Genomic DNA, 24,286 nt, shown 5'->3' on the forward strand with positions numbered 1-24,286 from the left:
CCCTGAGCAGGATCGCAGCTGTGATCCGGCGACGGGGCCGGCGGCCGGGGGACCAGCGGCACCCGACTCAAGGCATGGACGCAGCCATGCTGGCAACAGCCCCAGCAGCAGGGGCAGAGAGCCAGGCAGCTGCCCTGCGCAGCCCCTGCCGCCTCCCCAGCCTCTCGCCCAGCCGACTGGAAGCTCGCAGGGGGCAGTGGGCAGGGGTAGCAGCGCAGACGCTCCTGCCCCTGCCACAGAGCCAGGAGGGGGCCTGCTCTGAGGACCAGAGCCTCTGGGACATCTCCAGCCTCTTAGAGCGCTGCCAAGGCCCAGAAAACACACCCCAAAGCTGCAGTAGTGGCGCAGCAAGTAGCTCTGGCTCCCTCCCATCTGAGGCATGGTCAGAGCCCTGGGACTCTTCATCGGCCACGTCCACATCCACCTCCACGGACTGAGCTGCTGGGGGCAGGCTGGCACGTGGCCTTACCACCTGCAGCTGCACTTGAAGGAAGAGGCCTTTTTCCAACTAGACAAAGCCCAAAGAAGAACTTGGGGCAACTGCAGGCCCTCAGGGGGGCCACTTGCTGGCAGGACGACTTGCTGGCGTGGGACAGACAGTCTTTGGAGCGCTGGCGAGTCAAGCCCTCACCTACAGCTCTCTCAGCACAGCGGCCCTCTCTCTTCAGGGAGGCACTCCGGGCTCTGCGCAGGGCGTCCCGCTGGCCCTGCCTGGCGGGACGGGATGGCGGCTCCCAGGGGGTGGCGGTGACCGGACTGACATCCACCTGATGGCCGGTCACCAGTGGTGTCGCCCAGGGCTCGGTGGTGGGGTCAGTCCTCTTGGTCTCTTGCCTTGGATTGCCCAGTCATCCAGGACTTCACCTGACTGCCACCATTTTTCCAAAACCATGGCTAGTGGCCTAGCAACTTCGTCTGCCAGCTCCCTCAGGACCTGCCGATGGAGCTCAGCGGGTCCCTTGTGCGCATTCAGGTGCCTTCCACGCTCTCCAACCTGATCCTCTGCTGCAGGGGACTTAGGCTCTTCTTCTGCCAGTTCCTGCCTTTGCCTTTCTCCACCTGGGCGGCGTGGCTGGAGCACTTGCTGTCCAAGGCTGAAGCACAGAAGACATCGAGAGCCTCAGCCTTCTCTTTGTGCCGGACAGCCACGTCTGCCAGTTCCTTCTGGAGAGGGCCCACCTTCTCCCTAGGCGGTCTTTAGAAAGATAGCCTTAGAAGCCCTTCTTGTTCTCCTGGAGAGCTCTGGCCAGACTCAAGTCGAGCTGGGCCTTGGCTTTCCCACCCTTGTCCCCAGCTTCCCTATCCTTGTCCCCAGCTTCCCTACCCTTGTCCCCATCCTCCCAGGCCACCTGTCCTTGTTTCCATTCCCTCAAATAGGAGAAGTCCCGTTAAGTTCTGTAGCTTCAAGTAGGGGTAGGCAAGAATTAGTCCAGTTAAGTCCCATAGGATAAAGTAGGGCTAGGTCTTCCTAGTGCTCTCCACTTGAATTTCAAAGGACAAGCTAAAGGCCGCCTCATGCTTTCTAGTCCCGCTTCATGACAAAAATTACCAGCGGTGCTTTAGCAGGGGCGCTGACCTAGGAGAGCCTAGTGCTTAAGGTAGACTTGGGGAAGTTTAAAATAAAGATTGGTTTCCACAGAAAAGGGTCAGGAAGCTTGTGTTTTGAAAGCGAATAATATTTCGGGGTTGGGCTAGCACTTGTTCCTTAGGCAGCTGAGCGGTGTCCCTTGGCGCGGGTGGGTGCAATAGAGCTGTCCTGGAGGCTGAAGGCGGCAGAGGGACGTCTGTAAGCAGAGCTGGGGAACAGCCAGCGAGTGGGTCTTTCCTTCTTGGAAGCACAAGTTTGTTTTTCAGGATCTCCTGAGGTTGGTGTGCTCCTGCCCTCCATTTTAGAAGGAGGAGTTCTTGGAAGACGTGTCTTGCGGGGCTGGGCCGCTGCTAAAGGACAACAGAATATCGAGAGGCCTTTCTTGAAATAAAACTACTGCTTTGACCAAGAAGCGGCGCTCCTTGATTTGGGGGGGAAAAAAAAACCTCCTGAAGACCCAAGCCTTTCAGTTGCCGGGGCCAGCGTGCGTTGGGTGGGGCGAAGGAGAAGGGCGCTGCCTGGGGCGGGAGGGGTGCGGGGACGAGAGGGGGAAGTCCTGCCGTGGGCTGGGGCAGTGTGGCCATGCGGGGCTGGGCCTGTGAGTTGGGGGGATCCCGGCCGGCGGTGCCAGAGAGGGCTGAGTGGAAGGGGTGGCAGGCTGTTGGGCCATCTACCTGCTCTGAAGCCGCTGGGCAAGCCCCCGTTGCCTGCTGCACGCAGACGTCGTCGGACGTGAGGCAGCGTGCTGGAGAGAGGGCGAGGAGGAACGCAGAGGAGAGGGCCGGGCGCCTGCTGCTTTGAAAGTCAGCAGAAAGCTCATGGAGTTCTTCTCCCAACAAACTAAAGTGATGCCCTTTCCCTCAAGTTCTTCTCCCTCCTTTTGGCTTTTCTTGCCTTCTCTTCTTTCTTACCCTTTGCTCTTTCTTACTCTTTTGGAAGTCACATACAGATGGAGTAGTTACCTTTCAAAACGCTGACCAGCAATTGGCTCTTGCAGGACACTCTTTCTTTTGATCCTAAAAGAAGCTCAGGACTCTTTGGCTTTCTGCCATAACCTCTTTGCCCAAGCAGAGCACCTTCTGGCAGGATGGACCTTTCTTCTCTACAAAGCAATAGGAAAGTGACAACCAGCATCATGCGAGAACAGAAGCTGCTGTGCAAGAGCAGTCAGCTGTTTGACCCAAAAGGCTGTGGCTGACAGCTCCTAACTTGCTGCTTCAGGGACGGCCTTGATCTGCTTCTGCTGGCATCCCAGATCCCTCAGATCCCCTCTCTCATCTGCACTCAGATTTGCTGCTTTGGTTGGCTGAAGCAATTGCAGCAAGCTGTTTCTTACCTGGGCTCCCATTCTGCTCACTGGAGAGACACGTGTCCTTGCACTGGCTCTGATCTACACTTGCTGGCCGCCAGTGCTCATTTCCCAAGGGCTGCTAAAAGCTCTTCTCTTCTCTATGTCAAGAGCGGGCGATTGAGCCCTTGGGCTTGTGAGGATGGCTTTAACTTGCCCCTGCTTTAGGTCTTTTTCATCTCCCTGTTGCCTGCTGATGCCAAGGCCAGCTTGGTTTGCCTTTCACCCGAAGACCAAATTCACGGTGCGGTTTCGACAGTTCACTTAAGGGCCTGCCAAGCCTGAGATGCTTTGGAGCTGCTTCCTATTCTTTCTGAAACCCAAAGTGCTCTTCCAATTTCTCTGGCAGGGTTCTGGCAGGGAAGAGGAACAGGACTATCTGCCGGGGGGCTTCCCAGAGGCCAAGATTGCCGTCTCTGTCAAGGAGAGTTGCCGGTGCTGGGTGCAAATGCAGTCCAAGCGTCTGACGGGTCCCTTCAGAGCGGGGTCCCACGTGTGCCAGTGGTGGAGGAGAAATGCAGAGGTGATGTGCTATGTTCTCTTGGCTTTGTTAGCAATGAGAGGGACGTCTCTAAGGGACGACCATTTCAAAAGTACTTGGACTAGTTGCCAGCAAGGCTGTAGCCCCGTCCCAGAAAGCCACCAAATTTGTCAGGTGTGATTTCCCCTTTGGTGCTGCTTTTAGCTAGGGGAGAGTTCATTTCTTCTCAGGAGCTGCTCCAGTGCTGTCGTTTGGATTTGGAATGAGAACGGTGTCGATAACACACTGATGTTTGGGTGTTTTGCTCAGTTGCGTTTCTCCTAAGGAAGTCAAGGAGCTCCAGAGGCAGAGGAGCACCGCACGCCTCTGGCTGCCGAGGCACCAGAGGGGGCAAGGACGGAAGAGTCTCTTGCCTTGTGGCAGCAGGCGAGAGCAGCAGGGGCAGGGAGCCAGGCAGCTGCCCCGCAGCGCCCCAGAGGCCGCGGCCACGCTGGGCTGGGCACGCTGCAGCGCGGGGCAGGGGTGAGCCTGAGCAGGCTTGCAGCTGGGAGACGCTGCATTCTTCTCTTGGTATTGGCTCAGAGCAAGTCAAGTGTGTCCGTGTGGCGAATGCAGAGGTGGAATGTCAGGACGCTGGAAGGATGCCCTGCCCCAATGCAGCCCCTTGGAGCCTCCTTGGCAGGCTCTTGGAGCTGCTGCCTGCAGCAGCTGGAAGCCAAAAGCAGCCCGGGAGCACTGCCCCACAGCACAGCCCGCGCAGCCCCTAAGCCAGTCTGAGAATGGCTGGCACCCTGGAAGCGCTGCCTGAGGGGCGGCAGTGGCCACAGGAGGCCAGAGCAAAGAAAAGCAGCACCAGGCGGCCCTTTGGTGCTGGTGGCTCTGCCCTCTGGGCATTCTTGTTAGGTGGACCTGCCCTGGCTCTAGGAGTGAGAGCTAGGCTGTTCTACCCTCTGGTTACTTTGTTTCCATCTGCATGCTGCTACAACTGTCCCAAGGGGAAGAAAACACACAGCCAAGCTGGAGCACTGGCAGGAGGGGAGCTGAGTTTCCTTCCAGCGCCAGGCATGGGCAGAGCCCTGGCACCTTCCAGAGTGCAGCCCCCCAGTGCATGACCCAGCTCTCCCCACCAGAAGCCCTCCCGTCAGGGCAAAGGCTCCCACTCTGCCCGACTCTTCCTGCTGGACCTCCAGGCCGTCCCCAAGGCCGCTGGAAGCTCTCAGTGGGCAGTGGGCAGGGGCAGCAGTGGAGGCAGTGCTGCCAGTGGCCCAGAGCCCGGATGGGGCCTGATGCCAGTGGCTCTGGGACATCTCCAGCCTCCTAGAGCGGTGCCAAGGGCAAGAAATCCCAGAGCAAGCGGTGTGCCATGGGGAAGAAGCAAGGAGAAAGAGCTGTCTCAGGAAAGCAGGAAAGCCAGCCAAGGGCACGCTGTCTGGGTTGGGCCCTTGTAGCCGGCGGTGTTGCTGAAACCCTGCACTGGGGGCTTACCAGGAGGGGCCCAGTTCCCCCAGCAGTGTGGGCAGAGACGCTGAGCTGCACAGCACATGGTCCTGCCCCAGCAAGTCCCCAGGACCCCCCTGTTGTCCCAAAGCGGGGTCTTTCCTGCTGGGTGCAAGAGGTCGATCCACACACACGGTCGAGAGCTTTGATTTATTGAAACTTCTGCACAGAAGGGCATGCTGGTTGGCAAGCCCTAAAGCTTAGCAAGGCAATTCTTGCCACAAGTAACTTCTCTCTCGGAGCCTGGGACATCCCGCGGCCACGGCTGGCTGCCCAGGGCGGTGGCAGCGCCAGCTGCGGGATGCAGACAGGGCTGAACCGCGGGGAGGCCGCGGGCAGCGGGGCCGTGCGGGAGCTGTTGGCTGGGACCGGCTGGAGCGTCTGGGAGGGGAAAGCGGGGGAGCCTTGTGCCGGGCACAGCCGGCTGCAAGTAGTTGCAACCAGCCGCAGCCAGTTGTGTGCCCCCTGCGCTGCTGTCCTCGGGGCGCCGGGAAATGGCCCATTGTGACAGCGGTGGTGCGTTGCCGAGCCCTTTGTGATGCGGGACCTGCTTGGGCCCGCGGGCCATTGTGACAGCGCGGGGCCCCGCCCTGCCCGGCAGGCTATTTAAGAGGGCAGAGCCCTGCAGTGCCCTCTTTCTCCCAGGAGAGCATCTGTCTCAGGAGGCAGCATCTCTCTTGGGGGCCTCAGCGGCAGAGGAAGTAGCCGACGCGATAGATTTGCAAGATGAAGAAGTTCATCGACTTGCAGCCGCGCAAGTGGCTGTCGAGCTGGCAGAGGAAGCACAAGGTGAAGGATGGGGGAGCAGAGAGCTGCCTTGGCAGCAGGGCTGGGCTTGCGGGCACGCAGAGGCCTGATGTGCCATGGCAATGGCCTCCATCCCACACCGCCTTCTCCTCCTCCTCCTCCCCGCAGGTGGACAACTGGCAGACGCAGGCAGCAGCGCAGGAAGAGGAGAAGAGCGCCTCTTCTGCTGCTGCCGTGGCTGAGCAGGTGAGAGCAGCAGGGGCAGAGAGCCAGGCAGCTGCCCCACGCAGCCCCAGAGGCGGCGGCCGCGCTGTGCTGGGCACCCTGCAGCGCGTGGCACGCGCCGCCCGCAGCAGGCTCGCGGTTGGGATGCGGCGGCGTGGCCAGAAGCCGGAGCCACAGAGGGAGGTGGAACAAGGTATGCAGGCAGCCAGAGCAGGAACATCCGCAGCAGCAGGGTCAGAGAGGCAGGACTCTGCCCTGCAAAGCCCCTGCTGTCCCCCCAGCCCCTTCCCAAGCCATCTGGAAGCCCTCAGTGGGCAGTGGGCCGGGGCAGCAGCAGGGGCAGTGCTGCCAGTGGCAGAGAGCCAGGACGAGGCCTGCTCTGAGGATGAGAGTCTCTGGGATATCTCCAGCCTCCTCCAGCTGTCAACAGGGGATGAAAACCCAGAGGAAAGCTGGAGTAGTGGGCAGGAATGTAGCTCAGTGTCCCTCCCACGCCAGGCCTGGGCAGAGCCCGGGAGCTCTTACACCAGGGCAAAGCCCCCCACCCCGGACGGCTTTCCAGACCGCTGCGCCCTCAGCGCCTTGCCAAGTGACCTGGAAGCTCTCAGTGGCCAGTGGGCAGGGAAAGCAGCCAAGGCCGTCCTCCCAGTGGCACCGAGCAAGGATGGGGCCTGCTCTGAGGAGCTCTCAGACATCTGCAGCCTCCTAGAGCTGCCCCAAGAAGAACGCAGCGGAGACCAAAGGTGGAGGAGGAGAGAAAAGAGGCTCCCCGTGCCCATGCCACGGGAGGCATGGTCAGAGCCCTGGGACCTTCAAGTGCCCACACCCAGAGCCCGTGCCCCAGTTCGTGGCAGCAGCAGCCCTTACATTAGGCCACAGGCCCCGAGCCCGGACGCCTGCCCCCCCAGCCCCTCGCCAAGCCAGCTGTCAGCTCCCAGTGGGCAGTGGGCAGGGCTCCCGCACGTCTCCAGGGACTCTGCAGGGCAAGAAAACACAGACCCACCGCTGTCCCCGGAAGAAGACAGCCACGAGGAGGAGCTGTCAGAGAAGAAAGGGGACGGCATCAAAATATACACCATCTGGGTCAAGCCCTCCCTCATTCCGGTGCTGCTGGAGCCTCAGCCTGCTGGCCAGGAAGGGCCCAAATGTCCCTGCGTCATCTGCGCAGAGGCGGCCCAAGAGGCAGTCGGGGACCCGCGCGGCACATCTCCCGCCCCGGCGGGTCCCAGGCACAGCCGGCCAACGGCTGCTGCCCCGCAGCGCCCCACAGGCTGCTGCCCCGCCGTGCTGGACACGCTGCAGCGCGCGGCACGTGCCACCCTGAGCAGGATCGCAGCTGTGATCCGGCGACGGGGCCGGCGGCCGGGGGAACAGCGGCACCCGGCTCAAGGCATGGACGCAGCCATGCTGGCAACAGCCCCAGCAGCAGGGGCAGAGAGCCAGGCAGCTGCCCTGCGCAGCCCCTGCCGCCTCCCCAGCCTCTCGCCCAGCCGACTGGAAGCTCGCAGGGGGCAGTGGGCAGGGGTAGCAGCGCAGACGCTCCTGCCCCTGCCACAGAGCCAGGAGGGGGCCTGCTCTGAGGACCAGAGCCTCTGGGACATCTCCAGCCTCTTAGAGCGCTGCCAAGGCCCAGAAAACACACCCCAAAGCTGCAGTAGTGGCGCAGCAAGTAGCTCTGGCTCCCTCCCATCTGAGGCATGGTCAGAGCCCTGGGACTCTTCATCGGCCACGTCCACATCCACCTCCACGGACTGAGCTGCTGGGGGCAGGCTGGCACGTGGCCTTACCACCTGCAGCTGCACTTGAAGGAAGAGGCCTTTTTCCAACTAGACAAAGCCCAAAGAAGAACTTTGGGCAACTGCAGGCCCTCAGGGGGGCCACTTGCTGGCAGGACGACTTGCTGGCGTGGGACAGACAGTCTTTGGAGCGCTGGCGAGTCAAGCCCTCACCTACAGCTCTCTCAGCACAGCGGCCCTCTCTCTTCAGGGAGGCACTCCGGGCTCTGCGCAGGGCGTCCCGCTGGCCCTGCCTGGCGGGACGGGATGGCGGCTCCCAGGGGGTGGCGGTGACCGGACTGACATCCACCTGATGGCCGGTCACCAGTGGTGTCGCCCAGGGCTCGGTGGTGGGGTCAGTCCTCTTGGTCTCTTGCCTTGGATTGCCCAGTCATCCAGGACTTCACCTGACTGCCACCATTTTTCCAAAACCATGGCTAGTGGCCTAGCAACTTCGTCTGCCAGCTCCCTCAGGACCTGCCGATGGAGCTCAGCAGGTCCCTTGTGCGCATTCAGGTGCCTTCCACGCTCTCCAACCCGATCCTCTGCTGCAGGGGACTTAGGCTCTTCTTCTGCCAGTCCCTGCCTTTGCCTTTCTCCACTTGGGTGGCGTGGCTGGAGCACTTGCTGTCCAAGGCTGAAGCACAGAAGACATCGAGAGCCTCAGCCTTCTCTTTGTGCCGGACAGCCACGTCTGCCAGTTCCTTCTGGAGAGGGCCCACCTTCTCCCTAGGCGGTCTTTAGAAAGATAGCCTTAGAAGCCCTTCTTGTTCTCCTGGAGAGCTCTGGCCAGACTCAAGTCGAGCTGGGCCTTGGCTTTCCCACCCTTGTCCCCAGCTTCCCTACCCTTGTCCCCAGCTTCCCTACCCTTGTCCCCATCCTCCCAGGCCACCTGCCCTTGTTTCCATTCCCTCAAATAGGAGAAGTCCCGTTAAGTTCTGTAGCTTCAAGTAGGGGTAGGCAAGAATTAGTCCAGTTAAGTCCCATAGGATAAAGTAGGGCTAGGTCTTCCTAGTGCTCTCCACTTGAATTTCAAAGGACAAGCTAAAGGCCGCCTCATGCTTTCTAGTCCCGCTTCATGACAAAAATTACCAGCGGTGCTTTAGCAGGGGCGCTGACCTAGGAGAGCCTAGTGCTTAAGGTAGACTTGGGGAAGTTTAAAATAAAGATTGGTTTCCACAGAAAAGGGTCAGGAAGCTTGTGTTTTGAAAGCGAATAATATTTCGGGGTTGGGCTAGCACTTGTTCCTTAGGCAGCTGAGCGGTGTCCCTTGGCGCGGGTGGGTGCAATAGAGCTGTCCTGGAGGCTGAAGGCGGCAGAGGGACGTCTGTAAGCAGAGCTGGGGAACAGCCAGCGAGTGGGTCTTTCCTTCTTGGAAGCACAAGTTTGTTTTTCAGGATCTCCTGAGGTTGGTGTGCTCCTGCCCTCCATTTTAGAAGGAGGAGTTCTTGGAAGACGTGTCTTGCGGGGCTGGGCCGCTGCTAAAGGACAACAGAATATCGAGAGGCCTTTCTTGAAATAAAACTACTGCTTTGACCAAGAAGCGGCGCTCCTTGATTTGGGGGGAAAAAAAAACCTCCTGAAGACCCAAGCCTTTCAGTTGCCGGGGCCAGCGTGCGTTGGGTGGGGCGAAGGAGAAGGGCGCTGCCCGGGGCGGGAGGGGTGCGGGGACGAGAGGGGGAAGTCCTGCCGTGGGCTGGGGCAGTGTGGCCATGCGGGGCTGGGCCTGTGAGTTGGGGGGATCCCGGCCGGCGGTGCCAGAGAGGGCTGAGTGGAAGGGGCGGCAGGCTGTTGGGCCATCTGCCGGCTCTGAAGCCGCTGGGCAAGCCCCCGTTGCCTGCTGCACGCAGACGTCGTCGGACGTGAGGCAGCGTGCTGGAGAGAGGGCGAGGAGGAACGCAGAGGAGAGGGCCGGGCGCCTGCTGCTTTGAAAGTCAGCAGAAAGCTCATGGAGTTCTTCTCCCAACAAACTAAAGTGATGCCCTTTCCCTCAAGTTCTTCTCCCTCCTTTTGGCTTTTCTTGCCTTCTCTTCTTTCTTACCCTTTGCTCTTTCTTACTCTTTTGGAAGTCACATACAGACGGAGTAGTTACCTTTCAAAACGCTGACCAGCAATTGGCTCTTGCAGGACACTCTTTCTTTTGATCCTAAAAGAAGCTCAGGACTCTTTGGCTTTCTGCCATAGCCTCTTTGCCCAAGCAGAGCACCTTCTGGCAGGATGGACCTTTCTTCTCTACAAAGCAATAGGAAAGTGACAACCAGCATCATGCGAGAACAGAAGCTGCTGTGCAAGAGCAGTCAGCTGTTTGACCCAAAAGGCTGTGGCTGACAGCTCCTAACTTGCTGCTTCAGGGACGGCCTTGATCTGCTTCTGCTGGCATCCCAGATCCCTCAGATCCCCTCTCTCATCTGCACTCAGATTTGCTGCTTTGGTTGGCTGAAGCAATTGCAGCAAGCTGTTTCTTACCTGGGCTCCCATTCTGCTCACTGGAGAGACACGTGTCCTTGCACTGGCTCTGATCTACACTTGCTGGCCGCCAGTGCTCATTTCCCAAGGGCTGCTAAAAGCTCTTCTCTTCTCTATGTCAAGAGCGGGCGATTGAGCCCTCGGGCTTGTGAGGATGGCTTTAACTTGCCCCTGCTTTAGGTCTTTTTCATCTCCCTGTTGCCTGCTGATGCCAAGGCCAGCTTGGTTTGCCTTTCACCCGAAGACCAAATTCACGGTGCGGTTTCGACAGTTCACTTAAGGGCCTGCCAAGCCTGAGATGCTTTGGAGCTGCTTCCTATTCTTTCTGAAACCCAAAGTGCTCTTCCAATTTCTCTGGCAGGGTTCTGGCAGGGAAGAGGAACAGGACTATCTGCCGGGGGGCTTCCCAGAGGCCAAGATTGCCGTCTCTGTCAAGGAGAGTTGCCGGTGCTGGGTGCAAATGCAGTCCAAGCGTCTGACGGGTCCCTTCAGAGCGGGGTCCCACGTGTGCCAGTGGTGGAGGAGAAATGCAGAGGTGATGTGCTATGTTCTCTTGGCTTTGTTAGCAATGAGAGGGACGTCTCTAAGGGACGACCATTTCAAAAGTACTTGGACTAGTTGCCAGCAAGGCTGTAGCCCCGTCCCAGAAAGCCACCAAATTTGTCAGGTGTGATTTCCCCTTTGGTGCTGCTTTTAGCTAGGGGAGAGTTCATTTCTTCTCAGGAGCTGCTCCAGTGCTGTCGTTTGGATTTGGAATGAGAACGGTGTCGATAACACACTGATGTTTGGGTGTTTTGCTCAGTTGCGTTTCTCCTAAGGAAGTCAAGGAGCTCCAGAGGCAGAGGAGCACCGCACGCCTCTGGCTGCCGAGGCACCAGAGGGGGCAAGGACGGAAGAGTCTCTTGCCTTGTGGCAGCAGGCGAGAGCAGCAGGGGCAGGGAGCCAGGCAGCTGCCCCGCAGCGCCCCAGAGGCCGCGGCCACGCTGGGCTGGGCACGCTGCAGCGCGGGGCAGGGGTGAGCCTGAGCAGGCTTGCAGCTGGGAGACGCTGCATTCTTCTCTTGGTATTGGCTCAGAGCAAGTCAAGTGTGTCCGTGTGGCGAATGCAGAGGTGGAATGTCAGGACGCTGGAAGGATGCCCTGCCCCAATGCAGCCCCTTGGAGCCTCCTTGGCAGGCTCTTGGAGCTGCTGCCTGCAGCAGCTGGAAGCCAAAAGCAGCCCGGGAGCACTGCCCCACAGCACAGCCCGCGCAGCCCCTAAGCCAGTCTGAGAATGGCTGGCACCCTGGAAGCGCTGCCTGAGGGGCGGCAGTGGCCACAGGAGGCCAGAGCAAAGAAAAGCAGCACCAGGCGGCCCTTTGGTGCTGGTGGCTCTGCCCTCTGGGCATTCTTGTTAGGTGGACCTGCCCTGGCTCTAGGAGTGAGAGCTAGGCTGTTCTACCCTCTGGTTACTTTGTTTCCATCTGCATGCTGCTACAACTGTCCCAAGGGGAAGAAAACACACAGCCAAGCTGGAGCACTGGGCAGGAGGGGAGCTGAGTTTCCTTCCAGCGCCAGGCATGGGCAGAGCCCTGGCACCTTCCAGAGTGCAGCCCCCCAGTGCATGACCCAGCTCTCCCCACCAGAAGCCCTCCCGTCAGGGCAAAGGCTCCCACTCTGCCCGACTCTTCCTGCTGGACCTCCAGGCCGTCCCCAAGGCCGCTGGAAGCTCTCAGTGGGCAGTGGGCAGGGGCAGCAGTGGAGGCAGTGCTGCCAGTGGCCCAGAGCCCGGATGGGGCCTGATGCCAGTGGCTCTGGGACATCTCCAGCCTCCTAGAGCGGTGCCAAGGGCAAGAAATCCCAGAGCAAGCGGTGTGCCATGGGGAAGAAGCAAGGAGAAAGAGCTGTCTCAGGAAAGCAGGAAAGCCAGCCAAGGGCACGCTGTCTGGGTTGGGCCCTTGTAGCCGGCGGTGTTGCTGAAACCCTGCACTGGGGGCTTACCAGGAGGGGCCCAGTTCCCCCAGCAGTGTGGGCAGAGACGCTGAGCTGCACAGCACATGTCCTGCCCCAGCAAGTCCCCAGGACCCCCCTGTTGTCCCAAAGCGGGGTCTTTCCTGCTGGGTGCAAGAGGTCGATCCACACACACGGTCGAGAGCTTTGATTTATTGAAACTTCTGCACAGAAGGGCATGCTGGTTGGCAAGCCCTAAAGCTTAGCAAGGCAATTCTTGCCACAAGTAACTTCTCTCTCTGAGCCTGGGACATCCCGCGGCCACGGCTGGCTGCCCAGGGCGGTGGCAGCGCCAGCTGCGGGATGCAGACAGGGCTGAACCGCGGGGAGGCCGCGGGCAGCGGGGCCGTGCGGGAGCTGTTGGCTGGGACCGGCTGGAGCGTCTGGGAGGGGAAAGCGGGGGAGCCTTGTGCCGGGCACAGCCGGCTGCAAGTAGTTGCAACCAGCCGCAGCCAGTTGTGTGCCCCCTGCGCTGCTGTCCTCGGGGCGCCGGGAAATGGCCCATTGTGACAGCGGTGGTGCGTTGCCGAGCCCTTTGTGATGCGGGACCTGCTTGGGCCCGCGGGCCATTGTGACAGCGCGGGGCCCCACCCTGCCCGGCAGGCTATTTAAGAGGGCAGAGCCCTGCAGTGCCCTCTTTCTCCCAGGAGAGCATCTGTCTCAGGAGGCAGCATCTCTCTTGGGGGCCTCAGCGGCAGAGGAAGTAGCCGACGCGATAGATTTGCAAGATGAAGAAGTTCATCGACTTGCAGCCGCGCAAGTGGCTGTCGAGCTGGCAGAGGAAGCACAAGGTGAAGGATGGGGGAGCAGAGAGCTGCCTTGGCAGCAGGGCTGGGCTTGCGGGCACGCAGAGGCCTGATGTGCCATGGCAATGGCCTCCATCCCACACCGCCTTCTCCTCCTCCTCCTCCCCGCAGGTGGACAACTGGCAGACGCAGGCAGCAGCGCAGGAAGAGGAGAAGAGCGCCTCTTCTGCTGCTGCCGTGGCTGAGCAGGTGAGAGCAGCAGGGGCAGAGAGCCAGGCAGCTGCCCCACGCAGCCCCAGAGGCGGCGGCCGCGCTGTGCTGGGCACCCTGCAGCGCGTGGCACGCGCCGCCCGCAGCAGGCTCGCGGTTGGGATGCGGCGGCGTGGCCAGAAGCCGGAGCCACAGAGGGAGGTGGAACAAGGTATGCAGGCAGCCAGAGCAGGAACATCCGCAGCAGCAGGGTCAGAGAGGCAGGACTCTGCCCTGCAAAGCCCCTGCTGTCCCCCCAGCCCCTTCCCAAGCCATCTGGAAGCCCTCAGTGGGCAGTGGGCCGGGGCAGCAGCAGGGGCAGTGCTGCCAGTGGCAGAGAGCCAGGACGAGGCCTGCTCTGAGGATGAGAGTCTCTGGGATATCTCCAGCCTCCTCCAGCTGTCAACAGGGGATGAAAACACAGAGGAAAGCTGGAGTAGTGGGCAGGAATGTAGCTCAGTGTCCCTCCCACGCCAGGCCTGGGCAGAGCCCGGGAGCTCTTACACCAGGGCAAAGCCCCCCACCCCGGACGGCTTTCCAGACCGCTGCGCCCTCAGCGCCTTGCCAAGTGACCTGGAAGCTCTCAGTGGCCAGTGGGCAGGGAAAGCAGCCAAGGCCGTCCTCCCAGTGGCACCGAGCAAGGATGGGGCCTGCTCTGAGGAGCTCTCAGACATCTGCAGCCTCCTAGAGCTGCCCCAAGAAGAACGCAGCGGAGACCAAAGGTGGAGGAGGAGAGAAAAGAGGCTCCCCGTGCCCATGCCACGGGAGGCATGGTCAGAGCCCTGGGACCTTCAAGTGCCCACACCCAGAGCCCGTGCCCCAGTTCGTGGCAGCAGCAGCCCTTACATTAGGCCACAGGCCCCGAGCCCGGACGCCTGCCCCCCCAGCCCCTCGCCAAGCCAGCTGTCAGCTCCCAGTGGGCAGTGGGCAGGGCTCCCGCACGTCTCCAGGGACTCTGCAGGGCAAGAAAACACAGACCCACCGCTGTCCCCGGAAGAAGACAGCCACGAGGAGGAGCTGTCAGAGAAGAAAGGGGACGGCATCAAAATATACACCATCTGGGTCAAGCCCTCCCTCATTCCGGTGCTGCTGGAGCCTCAGCCTGCTGGCCAGGAAGGGCCCAAATGTCCCTGCGTCATCTGCGCAGAGGCGGCCCAAGAGGCAGTCGGGGACCCGCGCGGCACATCTCCTGCCCCGGCGGGTCCCAGGCACAGCCGGCCAACGGCTGCTGCCCCGCAGCGCCCCACAGGCTGCTGCCCCGCCGTGCTGGACACGCTGCAGCGCGCGGCACGTGCCACCCTGAGCAGGATCGCAGCTGTGATCCGGCGACGGGGCCGGCGGCCGGGGGAACAGCGGCACCCGGCTCAAGGCATGGACGCAGCCATGCTGGCAACAGCCCCAGCAGCAGGGGCAGAGAGCCAGGCAGCTGCCCTGCGCAGCCCCTGCCGCCTCCCCAGCCTCTCGCCCAGCCGACTGGAAGCTCGCAGGGGGCAGGGGGCAGGGGTAGCAGCGCAGACGCTCCTGCCCCTGCCACAGAGCCAGGAGGGGGCCTGCTCTGAGGACCAGAGCCTCTGGGACATCTCCAGCCTCTTAGAGCGCTGCCAAGGCCCAGAAAACACACCCCAAAGCTGCAGTAGTGGCGCAGCAAGTAGCTCTGGCTCCCTCCCATCTGAGGCATGGTCAGAGCCCTGGGACTCTTCATCGGCCACGTCCACATCCACCTCCACGGACTGAGCTGCTGGGGGCAGGCTGGCACGTGGCCTTACCACCTGCAGCTGCACTTGAAGGAAGAGGCCTTTTTCCAACTAGACAAAGCCCAAAGAAGAACTTGGGCAACTGCAGGCCCTCAGGGGGGCCACTTGCTGGCAGGACGACTTGCTGGCGTGGGACAGACAGTCTTTGGAGCGCTGGCGAGTCAAGCCCTCACCTACAGCTCTCTCAGCACAGCGGCCCTCTCTCTTCAGGGAGGCACTCCGGGCTCTGCGCAGGGCGTCCCGCTGGCCCTGCCTGGCGGGACGGGATGGCGGCTCCCAGGGGGTGGCGGTGACCGGACTGACATCCACCTGATGGCCGGTCACCAGTGGTGTCGCCCAGGGCTCGGTGGTGGGGTCAGTCCTCTTGGTCTCTTGCCTTGGATTGCCCAGTCATCCAGGACTTCACCTGACTGCCACCATTTTTCCAAAACCATGGCTAGTGGCCTAGCAACTTCGTCTGCCAGCTCCCTCAGGACCTGCCGATGGAGCTCAGCGGGTCCCTTGTGCGCATTCAGGTGCCTTCCACGCTCTCCAACCTGATCCTCTGCTGCAGGGGACTTAGGCTCTTCTTCTGCCAGTCCCTGCCTTTGCCTTTCTCCACCTGGGCGGCGTGGCTGGAGCACTTGCTGTCCAAGGCTGAAGCACAGAAGACATCGAGAGCCTCAGCCTTCTCTTTGTGCCGGACAGCCACGTCTGCCAGTTCCTTCTGGAGAGGGCCCACCTTCTCCCTAGGCGGTCTTTAGAAAGATAGCCTTAGAAGCCCTTCTTGTTCTCCTGGAGAGCTCTGGCCAGACTCAAGTCGAGCTGGGCCTTGGCTTTCCCACCCTTGTCCCCAGCTTCCCTACCCTTGTCCCCAGCTTCCCTACCCTTGTCCCCATCCTCCCAGGCCACCTGTCCTTGTTTCCATTCCCTCAAATAGGAGAAGTCCCGTTAAGTTCTGTAGCTTCAAGTAGGGGTAGGCAAGAATTAGTCCAGTTAAGTCCCATAGGATAAAGTAGGGCTAGGTCTTCCTAGTGCTCTCCACTTGAATTTCAAAGGACAAGCTAAAGGCCGCCTCATGCTTTCTAGTCCCGCTTCATGACAAAAATTACCAGCGGTGCTTTAGCAGGGGCGCTGACCTAGGAGAGCCTAGTGCTTAAGGTAGACTTGGGGAAGTTTAAAATAAAGATTGGTTTCCACAGAAAAGGGTCAGGAAGCTTGTGTTTTGAAAGCGAATAATATTTCGGGGTTGGGCTAGCACTTGTTCCTTAGGCAGCTGAGCGGTGTCCCTTGGCGCGGGTGGGTGCAACAGAGCTGTCCTGGAGGCTGAAGGCGGCAGAGGGACGTCTGTAAGCAGAGCTGGGGAACAGCCAGCGAGTGGGTCTTTCCTTCTTGGAAGCACAAGTTTGTTTTTCAGGATCTCCTGAGGTTGGTGTGCTCCTGCCCTCCATTTTAGAAGGAGGAGTTCTTGGAAGACGTGTCTTGCGGGGCTGGGCCGCTGCTAAAGGACAACAGAATATCGAGAGGCCTTTCTTGAAATAAAACTACTGCTTTGACCAAGAAGCGGCGCTCCTTGATTTGGGGGGAAAAAAAAAACCTCCTGAAGACCCAAGCCTTTCAGTTGCCGGGGCCAGCGTGCGTTGGGTGGGGCGAAGGAGAAGGGCGCTGCCTGGGGCGGGAGGGGTGCGGGGACGAGAGGGGGAAGTCCTGCCGTGGGCTGGGGCAGTGTGGCCATGCGGGGCTGGGCCTGTGAGTTGGGGGGATCCCGGCCGGCGGTGCCAGAGAGGGCTGAGTGGAAGGGGCGGCAGGCTGTTGGGCCATCTGCCGGCTCTGAAGCCGCTGGGCAAGCCCCCGTTGCCTGCTGCACGCAGACGTCGTCGGACGTGAGGCAGCGTGCTGGAGAGAGGGCGAGGAGGAACGCAGAGGAGAGGGCCGGGCGCCTGCTGCTTTGAAAGTCAGCAGAAAGCTCATGGAGTTCTTCTCCCAACAAACTAAAGTGATGCCCTTTCCCTCAAGTTCTTCTCCCTCCTTTTGGCTTTTCTTGCCTTCTCTTCTTTCTTACCCTTTGCTCTTTCTTACTCTTTTGGAAGTCACATACAGACGGAGTAGTTACCTTTCAAAACGCTGACCAGCAATTGGCTCTTGCAGGACACTCTTTCTTTTGATCCTAAAAGAAGCTCAGGACTCTTTGGCTTTCTGCCATAGCCTCTTTGCCCAAGCAGAGCACCTTCTGGCAGGATGGACCTTTCTTCTCTACAAAGCAATAGGAAAGTGACAACCAGCATCATGCGAGAACAGAAGCTGCTGTGCAAGAGCAGTCAGCTGTTTGACCCAAAAGGCTGTGGCTGACAGCTCCTAACTTGCTGCTTCAGGGACGGCCTTGATCTGCTTCTGCTGGCATCCCAGATCCCTCAGATCCCCTCTCTCATCTGCACTCAGATTTGCTGCTTTGGTTGGCTGAAGCAATTGCAGCAAGCTGTTTCTTACCTGGGCTCCCATTCTGCTCACTGGAGAGACACGTGTCCTTGCACTGGCTCTGATCTACACTTGCTGGCCGCCAGTGCTCATTTCCCAAGGGCTGCTAAAAGCTCTTCTCTTCTCTATGTCAAGAGCGGGCGATTGAGCCCTCGGGCTTGTGAGGATGGCTTTAACTTGCCCCTGCTTTAGGTCTTTTTCATCTCCCTGTTGCCTGCTGATGCCAAGGCCAGCTTGGTTTGCCTTTCACCCGAAGACCAAATTCACGGTGCGGTTTCGACAGTTCACTTAAGGGCCTGCCAAGCCTGAGATGCTTTGGAGCTGCTTCCTATTCTTTCTGAAACCCAAAGTGCTCTTCCAATTTCTCTGGCAGGGTTCTGGCAGGGAAGAGGAACAGGACTATCTGCCGGGGGGCTTCCCAGAGGCCAAGATTGCCGTCTCTGTCAAGGAGAGTTGCCGGTGCTGGGTGCAAATGCAGTCCAAGCGTCTGACGGGTCCCTTCAGAGCGGGGTCCCACGTGTGCCAGTGGTGGAGGAGAAATGCAGAGGTGATGTGCTATGTTCTCTTGGCTTTGTTAGCAATGAGAGGGACGTCTCTAAGGGACGACCATTTCAAAAGTACTTGGACTAGTTGCCAGCAAGGCTGTAGCCCCGTCCCAGAAAGCCACCAAATTTGTCAGGTGTGATTTCCCCTTTGGTGCTGCTTTTAGCTAGGGGAGAGTTCATTTCTTCTCAGGAGCTGCTCCAGTGCTGTCGTTTGGATTTGGAATGAGAACGGTGTCGATAACACACTGATGTTTGGGTGTTTTGCTCAGTTGCGTTTCTCCTAAGGAAGTCAAGGAGCTCCAGAGGCAGAGGAGCACCGCACGCCTCTGGCTGCCGAGGCACCAGAGGGGGCAAGGACGGAAGAGTCTCTTGCCTTGTGGCAGCAGGCGAGAGCAGCAGGGGCAGGGAGCCAGGCAGCTGCCCCGCAGCGCCCCAGAGGCCGCGGCCACGCTGGGCTGGGCACGCTGCAGCGCGGGGCAGGGGTGAGCCTGAGCAGGCTTGCAGCTGGGAGACGCTGCATTCTTCTCTTGGTATTGGCTCAGAGCAAGTCAAGTGTGTCCGTGTGGCGAATGCAGAGGTGGAATGTCAGGACGCTGGAAGGATGCCCTGCCCCAATGCAGCCCCTTGGAGCCTCCTTGGCAGGCTCTTGGAGCTGCTGCCTGCAGCAGCTGGAAGCCAAAAGCAGCCCGGGAGCACTGCCCCACAGCACAGCCCGCGCAGCCCCTAAGCCAGTCTGAGAATGGCTGGCACCCTGGAAGCGCTGCCTGAGGGGCGGCAGTGGCCACAGGAGGCCAGAGCAAAGAAAAGCAGCACCAGGCGGCCCTTTGGTGCTGGTGGCTCTGCCCTCTGGGCATTCTTGTTAGGTGGACCTGCCCTGGCTCTAGGAGTGAGAGCTAGGCTGTTCTACCCTCTGGTTACTTTGTTTCCATCTGCATGCTGCTACAACTGTCCCAAGGGGAAGAAAACACACAGCCAAGCTGGAGCACTGGGCAGGAGGGGAGCTGAGTTTCCTTCCAGCGCCAGGCATGGGCAGAGCCCTGGCACCTTCCAGAGTGCAGCCCCCCAGTGCATGACCCAGCTCTCCCCACCAGAAGCCCTCCCGTCAGGGCAAAGGCTCCCACTCTGCCCGACTCTTCCTGCTGGACCTCCAGGCCGTCCCCAAGGCCGCTGGAAGCTCTCAGTGGGCAGTGGGCAGGGGCAGCAGTGGAGGCAGTGCTGCCAGTGGCCCAGAGCCCGGATGGGGCCTGATGCCAGTGGCTCTGGGACATCTCCAGCCTCCTAGAGCGGTGCCAAGGGCAAGAAATCCCAGAGCAAGCGGTGTGCCATGGGGAAGAAGCAAGGAGAAAGAGCTGTCTCAGGAAAGCAGGAAAGCCAGCCAAGGGCACGCTGTCTGGGTTGGGCCCTTGTAGCCGGCGGTGTTGCTGAAACCCTGCACTGGGGGCTTACCAGGAGGGGCCCAGTTCCCCCAGCAGTGTGGGCAGAGACGCTGAGCTGCACAGCACATGTCCTGCCCCAGCAAGTCCCCAGGACCCCCCTGTTGTCCCAAAGCGGGGTCTTTCCTGCTGGGTGCAAGAGGTCGATCCACACACACGGTCGAGAGCTTTGATTTATTGAAACTTCTGCACAGAAGGGCATGCTGGTTGGCAAGCCCTAAAGCTTAGCAAGGCAATTCTTGCCACAAGTAACTTCTCTCTCTGAGCCTGGGACATCCCGCGGCCACGGCTGGCTGCCCAGGGCGGTGGCAGCGCCAGCTGCGGGATGCAGACAGGGCTGAACCGCGGGGAGGCCGCGGGCAGCGGGGCCGTGCGGGAGCTGTTGGCTGGGACCGGCTGGAGCGTCTGGGAGGGGAAAGCGGGGGAGCCTTGTGCCGGGCACAGCCGGCTGCAAGTAGTTGCAACCAGCCGCAGCCAGTTGTGTGCCCCCTGCGCTGCTGTCCTCGGGGCGCCGGGAAATGGCCCATTGTGACAGCGGTGGTGCGTTGCCGAGCCCTTTGTGATGCGGGACCTGCTTGGGCCCGCGGGCCATTGTGACAGCGCGGGGCCCCACCCTGCCCGGCAGGCTATTTAAGAGGGCAGAGCCCTGCAGTGCCCTCTTTCTCCCAGGAGAGCATCTGTCTCAGGAGGCAGCATCTCTCTTGGGGGCCTCAGCGGCAGAGGAAGTAGCCGACGCGATAGATTTGCAAGATGAAGAAGTTCATCGACTTGCAGCCGCGCAAGTGGCTGTCGAGCTGGCAGAGGAAGCACAAGGTGAAGGATGGGGGAGCAGAGAGCTGCCTTGGCAGCAGGGCTGGGCTTGCGGGCACGCAGAGGCCTGATGTGCCATGGCAATGGCCTCCATCCCACACCGCCTTCTCCTCCTCCTCCTCCCCGCAGGTGGACAACTGGCAGACGCAGGCAGCAGCGCAGGAAGAGGAGAAGAGCGCCTCTTCTGCTGCTGCCGTGGCTGAGCAGGTGAGAGCAGCAGGGGCAGAGAGCCAGGCAGCTGCCCCACGCAGCCCCAGAGGCGGCGGCCGCGCTGTGCTGGGCACCCTGCAGCGCGTGGCACGCGCCGCCCGCAGCAGGCTCGCGGTTGGGATGCGGCGGCGTGGCCAGAAGCCGGAGCCACAGAGGGAGGTGGAACAAGGTATGCAGGCAGCCAGAGCAGGAACATCCGCAGCAGCAGGGTCAGAGAGGCAGGACTCTGCCCTGCAAAGCCCCTGCTGTCCCCCCAGCCCCTTCCCAAGCCATCTGGAAGCCCTCAGTGGGCAGTGGGCCGGGGCAGCAGCAGGGGCAGTGCTGCCAGTGGCAGAGAGCCAGGACGAGGCCTGCTCTGAGGATGAGAGTCTCTGGGATATCTCCAGCCTCCTCCAGCTGTCAACAGGGGATGAAAACACAGAGGAAAGCTGGAGTAGTGGGCAGGAATGTAGCTCAGTGTCCCTCCCACGCCAGGCCTGGGCAGAGCCCGGGAGCTCTTACACCAGGGCAAAGCCCCCCACCCCGGACGGCTTTCCAGACCGCTGCGCCCTCAGCGCCTTGCCAAGTGACCTGGAAGCTCTCAGTGGCCAGTGGGCAGGGAAAGCAGCCAAGGCCGTCCTCCCAGTGGCACCGAGCAAGGATGGGGCCTGCTCTGAGGAGCTCTCAGACATCTGCAGCCTCCTAGAGCTGCCCCAAGAAGAACGCAGCGGAGACCAAAGGTGGAGGAGGAGAGAAAAGAGGCTCCCCGTGCCCATGCCACGGGAGGCATGGTCAGAGCCCTGGGACCTTCAAGTGCCCACACCCAGAGCCCGTGCCCCAGTTCGTGGCAGCAGCAGCCCTTACATTAGGCCACAGGCCCCGAGCCCGGACGCCTGCCCCCCCAGCCCCTCGCCAAGCCAGCTGTCAGCTCCCAGTGGGCAGTGGGCAGGGCTCCCGCACGTCTCCAGGGACTCTGCAGGGCAAGAAAACACAGACCCACCGCTGTCCCCGGAAGAAGACAGCCACGAGGAGGAGCTGTCAGAGAAGAAAGGGGACGGCATCAAAATATACACCATCTGGGTCAAGCCCTCCCTCATTCCGGTGCTGCTGGAGCCTCAGCCTGCTGGCCAGGAAGGGCCCAAATGTCCCTGCGTCATCTGCGCAGAGGCGGCCCAAGAGGCAGTCGGGGACCCGCGCGGCACATCTCCTGCCCCGGCGGGTCCCAGGCACAGCCGGCCAACGGCTGCTGCCCCGCAGCGCCCCACAGGCTGCTGCCCCGCCGTGCTGGACACGCTGCAGCGCGCGGCACGTGCCACCCTGAGCAGGATCGCAGCTGTGATCCGGCGACGGGGCCGGCGGCCGGGGGAACAGCGGCACCCGGCTCAAGGCATGGACGCAGCCATGCTGGCAACAGCCCCAGCAGCAGGGGCAGAGAGCCAGGCAGCTGCCCTGCGCAGCCCCTGCCGCCTCCCCAGCCTCTCGCCCAGCCGACTGGAAGCTCGCAGGGGGCAGTGGGCAGGGGTAGCAGCGCAGACGCTCCTGCCCCTGCCACAGAGCCAGGAGGGGGCCTGCTCTGAGGACCAGAGCCTCTGGGACATCTCCAGCCTCTTAGAGCGCTGCCAAGGCCCAGAAAACACACCCCAAAGCTGCAGTAGTGGCGCAGCAAGTAGCTCTGGCTCCCTCCCATCTGAGGCATGGTCAGAGCCCTGGGACTCTTCATCGGCCACGTCCACATCCACCTCCACGGACTGAGCTGCTGGGGGCAGGCTGGCACGTGGCCTTACCACCTGCAGCTGCACTTGAAGGAAGAGGCCTTTTTCCAACTAGACAAAGCCCAAAGAAGAACTTGGGGCAACTGCAGGCCCTCAGGGGGGCCACTTGCTGGCAGGACGACTTGCTGGCGTGGGACAGACAGTCTTTGGAGCGCTGGCGAGTCAAGCCCTCACCTACAGCTCTCTCAGCACAGCGGCCCTCTCTCTTCAGGGAGGCACTCCGGGCTCTGCGCAGGGCGTCCCGCTGGCCCTGCCTGGCGGGACGGGATGGCGGCTCCCAGGGGGTGGCGGTGACCGGACTGACATCCACCTGATGGCCGGTCACCAGTGGTGTCGCCCAGGGCTCGGTGGTGGGGTCAGTCCTCTTGGTCTCTTGCCTTGGATTGCCCAGTCATCCAGGACTTCACCTGACTGCCACCATTTTTCCAAAACCATGGCTAGTGGCCTAGCAACTTCGTCTGCCAGCTCCCTCAGGACCTGCCGATGGAGCTCAGCGGGTCCCTTGTGCGCATTCAGGTGCCTTCCACGCTCTCCAACCTGATCCTCTGCTGCAGGGGACTTAGGCTCTTCTTCTGCCAGTCCCTGCCTTTGCCTTTCTCCACCTGGGCGGCGTGGCTGGAGCGCTTGCTGTCCAAGGCTGAAGCACAGAAGACATCGAGAGCCTCAGCCTTCTCTTTGTGCCGGACAGCCACGTCTGCCAGTTCCTTCTGGAGAGGGCCCACCTTCTCCCTAGGCGGTCTTTAGAAAGATAGCCTTAGAAGCCCTTCTTGTTCTCCTGGAGAGCTCTGGCCAGACTCAAGTCGAGCTGGGCCTTGGCTTTCCCACCCTTGTCCCCAGCTTCCCTACCCTTGTCCCCAGCTTCCCTACCCTTGTCCCCATCCTCCCAGGCCACCTGTCCTTGTTTCCATTCCCTCAAATAGGAGAAGTCCCGTTAAGTTCTGTAGCTTCAAGTAGGGGTAGGCAAGAATTAGTCCAGTTAAGTCCCATAGGGTAAAGTAGGGCTAGGTCTTCCTAGTGCTCTCCACTTGAATTTCAAAGGACAAACTAAAGGCCGCCTCATGCTTTCTAGTCCCGCTTCATGACAAAAATTACCAGCGGTGCTTTAGCAGGGGCGCTGACCTAGGAGAGCCTAGTGCTTAAGGTAGACTTGGGGAAGTTTAAAATAAAGATTGGTTTCCACAGAGAAGAGTCAGGATGCTTGTTTTCAGAGGTGGGCTGAATAAAGGAAACAACAGACCTTATCCCCAGGAAAGAAAGCCTGCAACCTTTGGCTTTCAGGTGCAGTTTGTGGGCCAGCCTGGACACTCCATGGGGAGCAACAGCTTTCTGTCCTAGCACCTTTGGTCTGGGAGGAATCTTTGTCCATATGGAATTCTGGCAATCAGACAGCCTAACCCTAACCCAATCCCAAAACCATAACCCTAACCCTAACCGTAAACCTAACCATAACCCAAACCCTAAACCATAACTAACCCTTAGCCTAACCCTAACAATAAACCCTAACTGTAACCCTAATCCTAACCCTAACCCTAACTCTAACCCTAAGTAACCCTAAAACAACCTGTAACTCTAAACCTAACACTATCCCTAACTCTAACCCTGACCCTAATCGTAACTAAGTCTAAACTTCACCCTAAACTTAACCCTAATTCAAACCTCTAACCCTAATGATTGCCCTTCCACCCAGGAAAGAAAGCCCTGACCCTCCATCTCTCATGTGCATTTGGTGCGCCACGCTCAGCACTGCGTGGACAGAAAGAGCTTTATAGGTAGGCACCTTTGGTCTGGGAGGAATCTTCGTCCACATGCAATTTTGGGAGTGGGACTGGCAGTTCAGCACAGGGTTGAAAAAAGCAAACAACAGCCCCTATCCTCAGCAAAGAAAGCCTGCAACTTTTGATTCTCTGGTGCAGTTGGTAGGCCAGCCTGGGCACTACATGGGCAGCAAGAGCTTTGTGTCCTGGTACCTTTTGTCTAGGAGGAATCTTCGTCCGTATGCAATTTTGGGCATCAGATCGGTCATTTCAGCACAGGATTCCTGAAATTCAACAACACTGCTTTATCACAGGTAAGAAAGCACTTACCGTTGTGCTTTGTGGTGCAGTTGGTGAGTGAGCTTTGGCACTCCATGGGCAGCAAGAGCTTTCTGTCCTGGTACCTTTTATCAGGGAGGTATCCTCATCCATATTCAATTTTTGGAGCTGGACTGCCTATTTCAG

The 24,286-nt window shown here is 60.3% G+C and overlaps 3 protein-coding genes across 3 annotated transcripts; all 3 read left to right on the forward strand.

Moving 5' to 3' along the window:
- Positions 1 to 5,155: 5,155 nt before the first annotated feature.
- On the forward strand, positions 5,156 to 7,641 carry LOC113996118. Its single transcript, XM_027736817.2, has 2 exons — positions 5,156 to 5,703; positions 5,830 to 7,641. The coding sequence occupies exons 1-2, from the start codon at positions 5,641 to 5,643 to the stop codon at positions 7,639 to 7,641; spliced, it is 1,875 nt and encodes a 624-aa protein (XP_027592618.2). The 5' UTR covers positions 5,156 to 5,640.
- Positions 7,642 to 11,269: 3,628 nt separating this feature from the next.
- Positions 11,270 to 14,922, forward strand: LOC113996117 (flocculation protein FLO11-like). The gene is made up of 2 exons (XM_027736814.2): positions 11,270 to 12,906; positions 13,033 to 14,922. The coding sequence occupies exons 1-2, from the start codon at positions 12,844 to 12,846 to the stop codon at positions 14,842 to 14,844; spliced, it is 1,875 nt and encodes a 624-aa protein (XP_027592615.2). The 5' UTR covers positions 11,270 to 12,843; the 3' UTR covers positions 14,845 to 14,922.
- A 3,550-nt stretch (positions 14,923 to 18,472) lies between these two features.
- LOC120324424 lies at positions 18,473 to 22,047 on the forward strand. Its single transcript, XM_039387055.1, has 2 exons — positions 18,473 to 20,109; positions 20,236 to 22,047. Exons 1-2 carry the CDS (start codon positions 20,047 to 20,049, stop codon positions 22,045 to 22,047), a joined length of 1,875 nt encoding a protein of 624 aa, XP_039242989.1. The 5' UTR covers positions 18,473 to 20,046.
- Positions 22,048 to 24,286: the final 2,239 nt, after the last annotated feature.

Source organism: Pipra filicauda, unplaced genomic scaffold (assembly GCF_003945595.2).
Source record: "Pipra filicauda isolate LSUMZ 115617 unplaced genomic scaffold, ASM394559v2 scaffold528_size357041_pilon, whole genome shotgun sequence".
In the NCBI taxonomy this organism is placed as follows: domain Eukaryota; kingdom Metazoa; phylum Chordata; class Aves; order Passeriformes; family Pipridae; genus Pipra; species Pipra filicauda.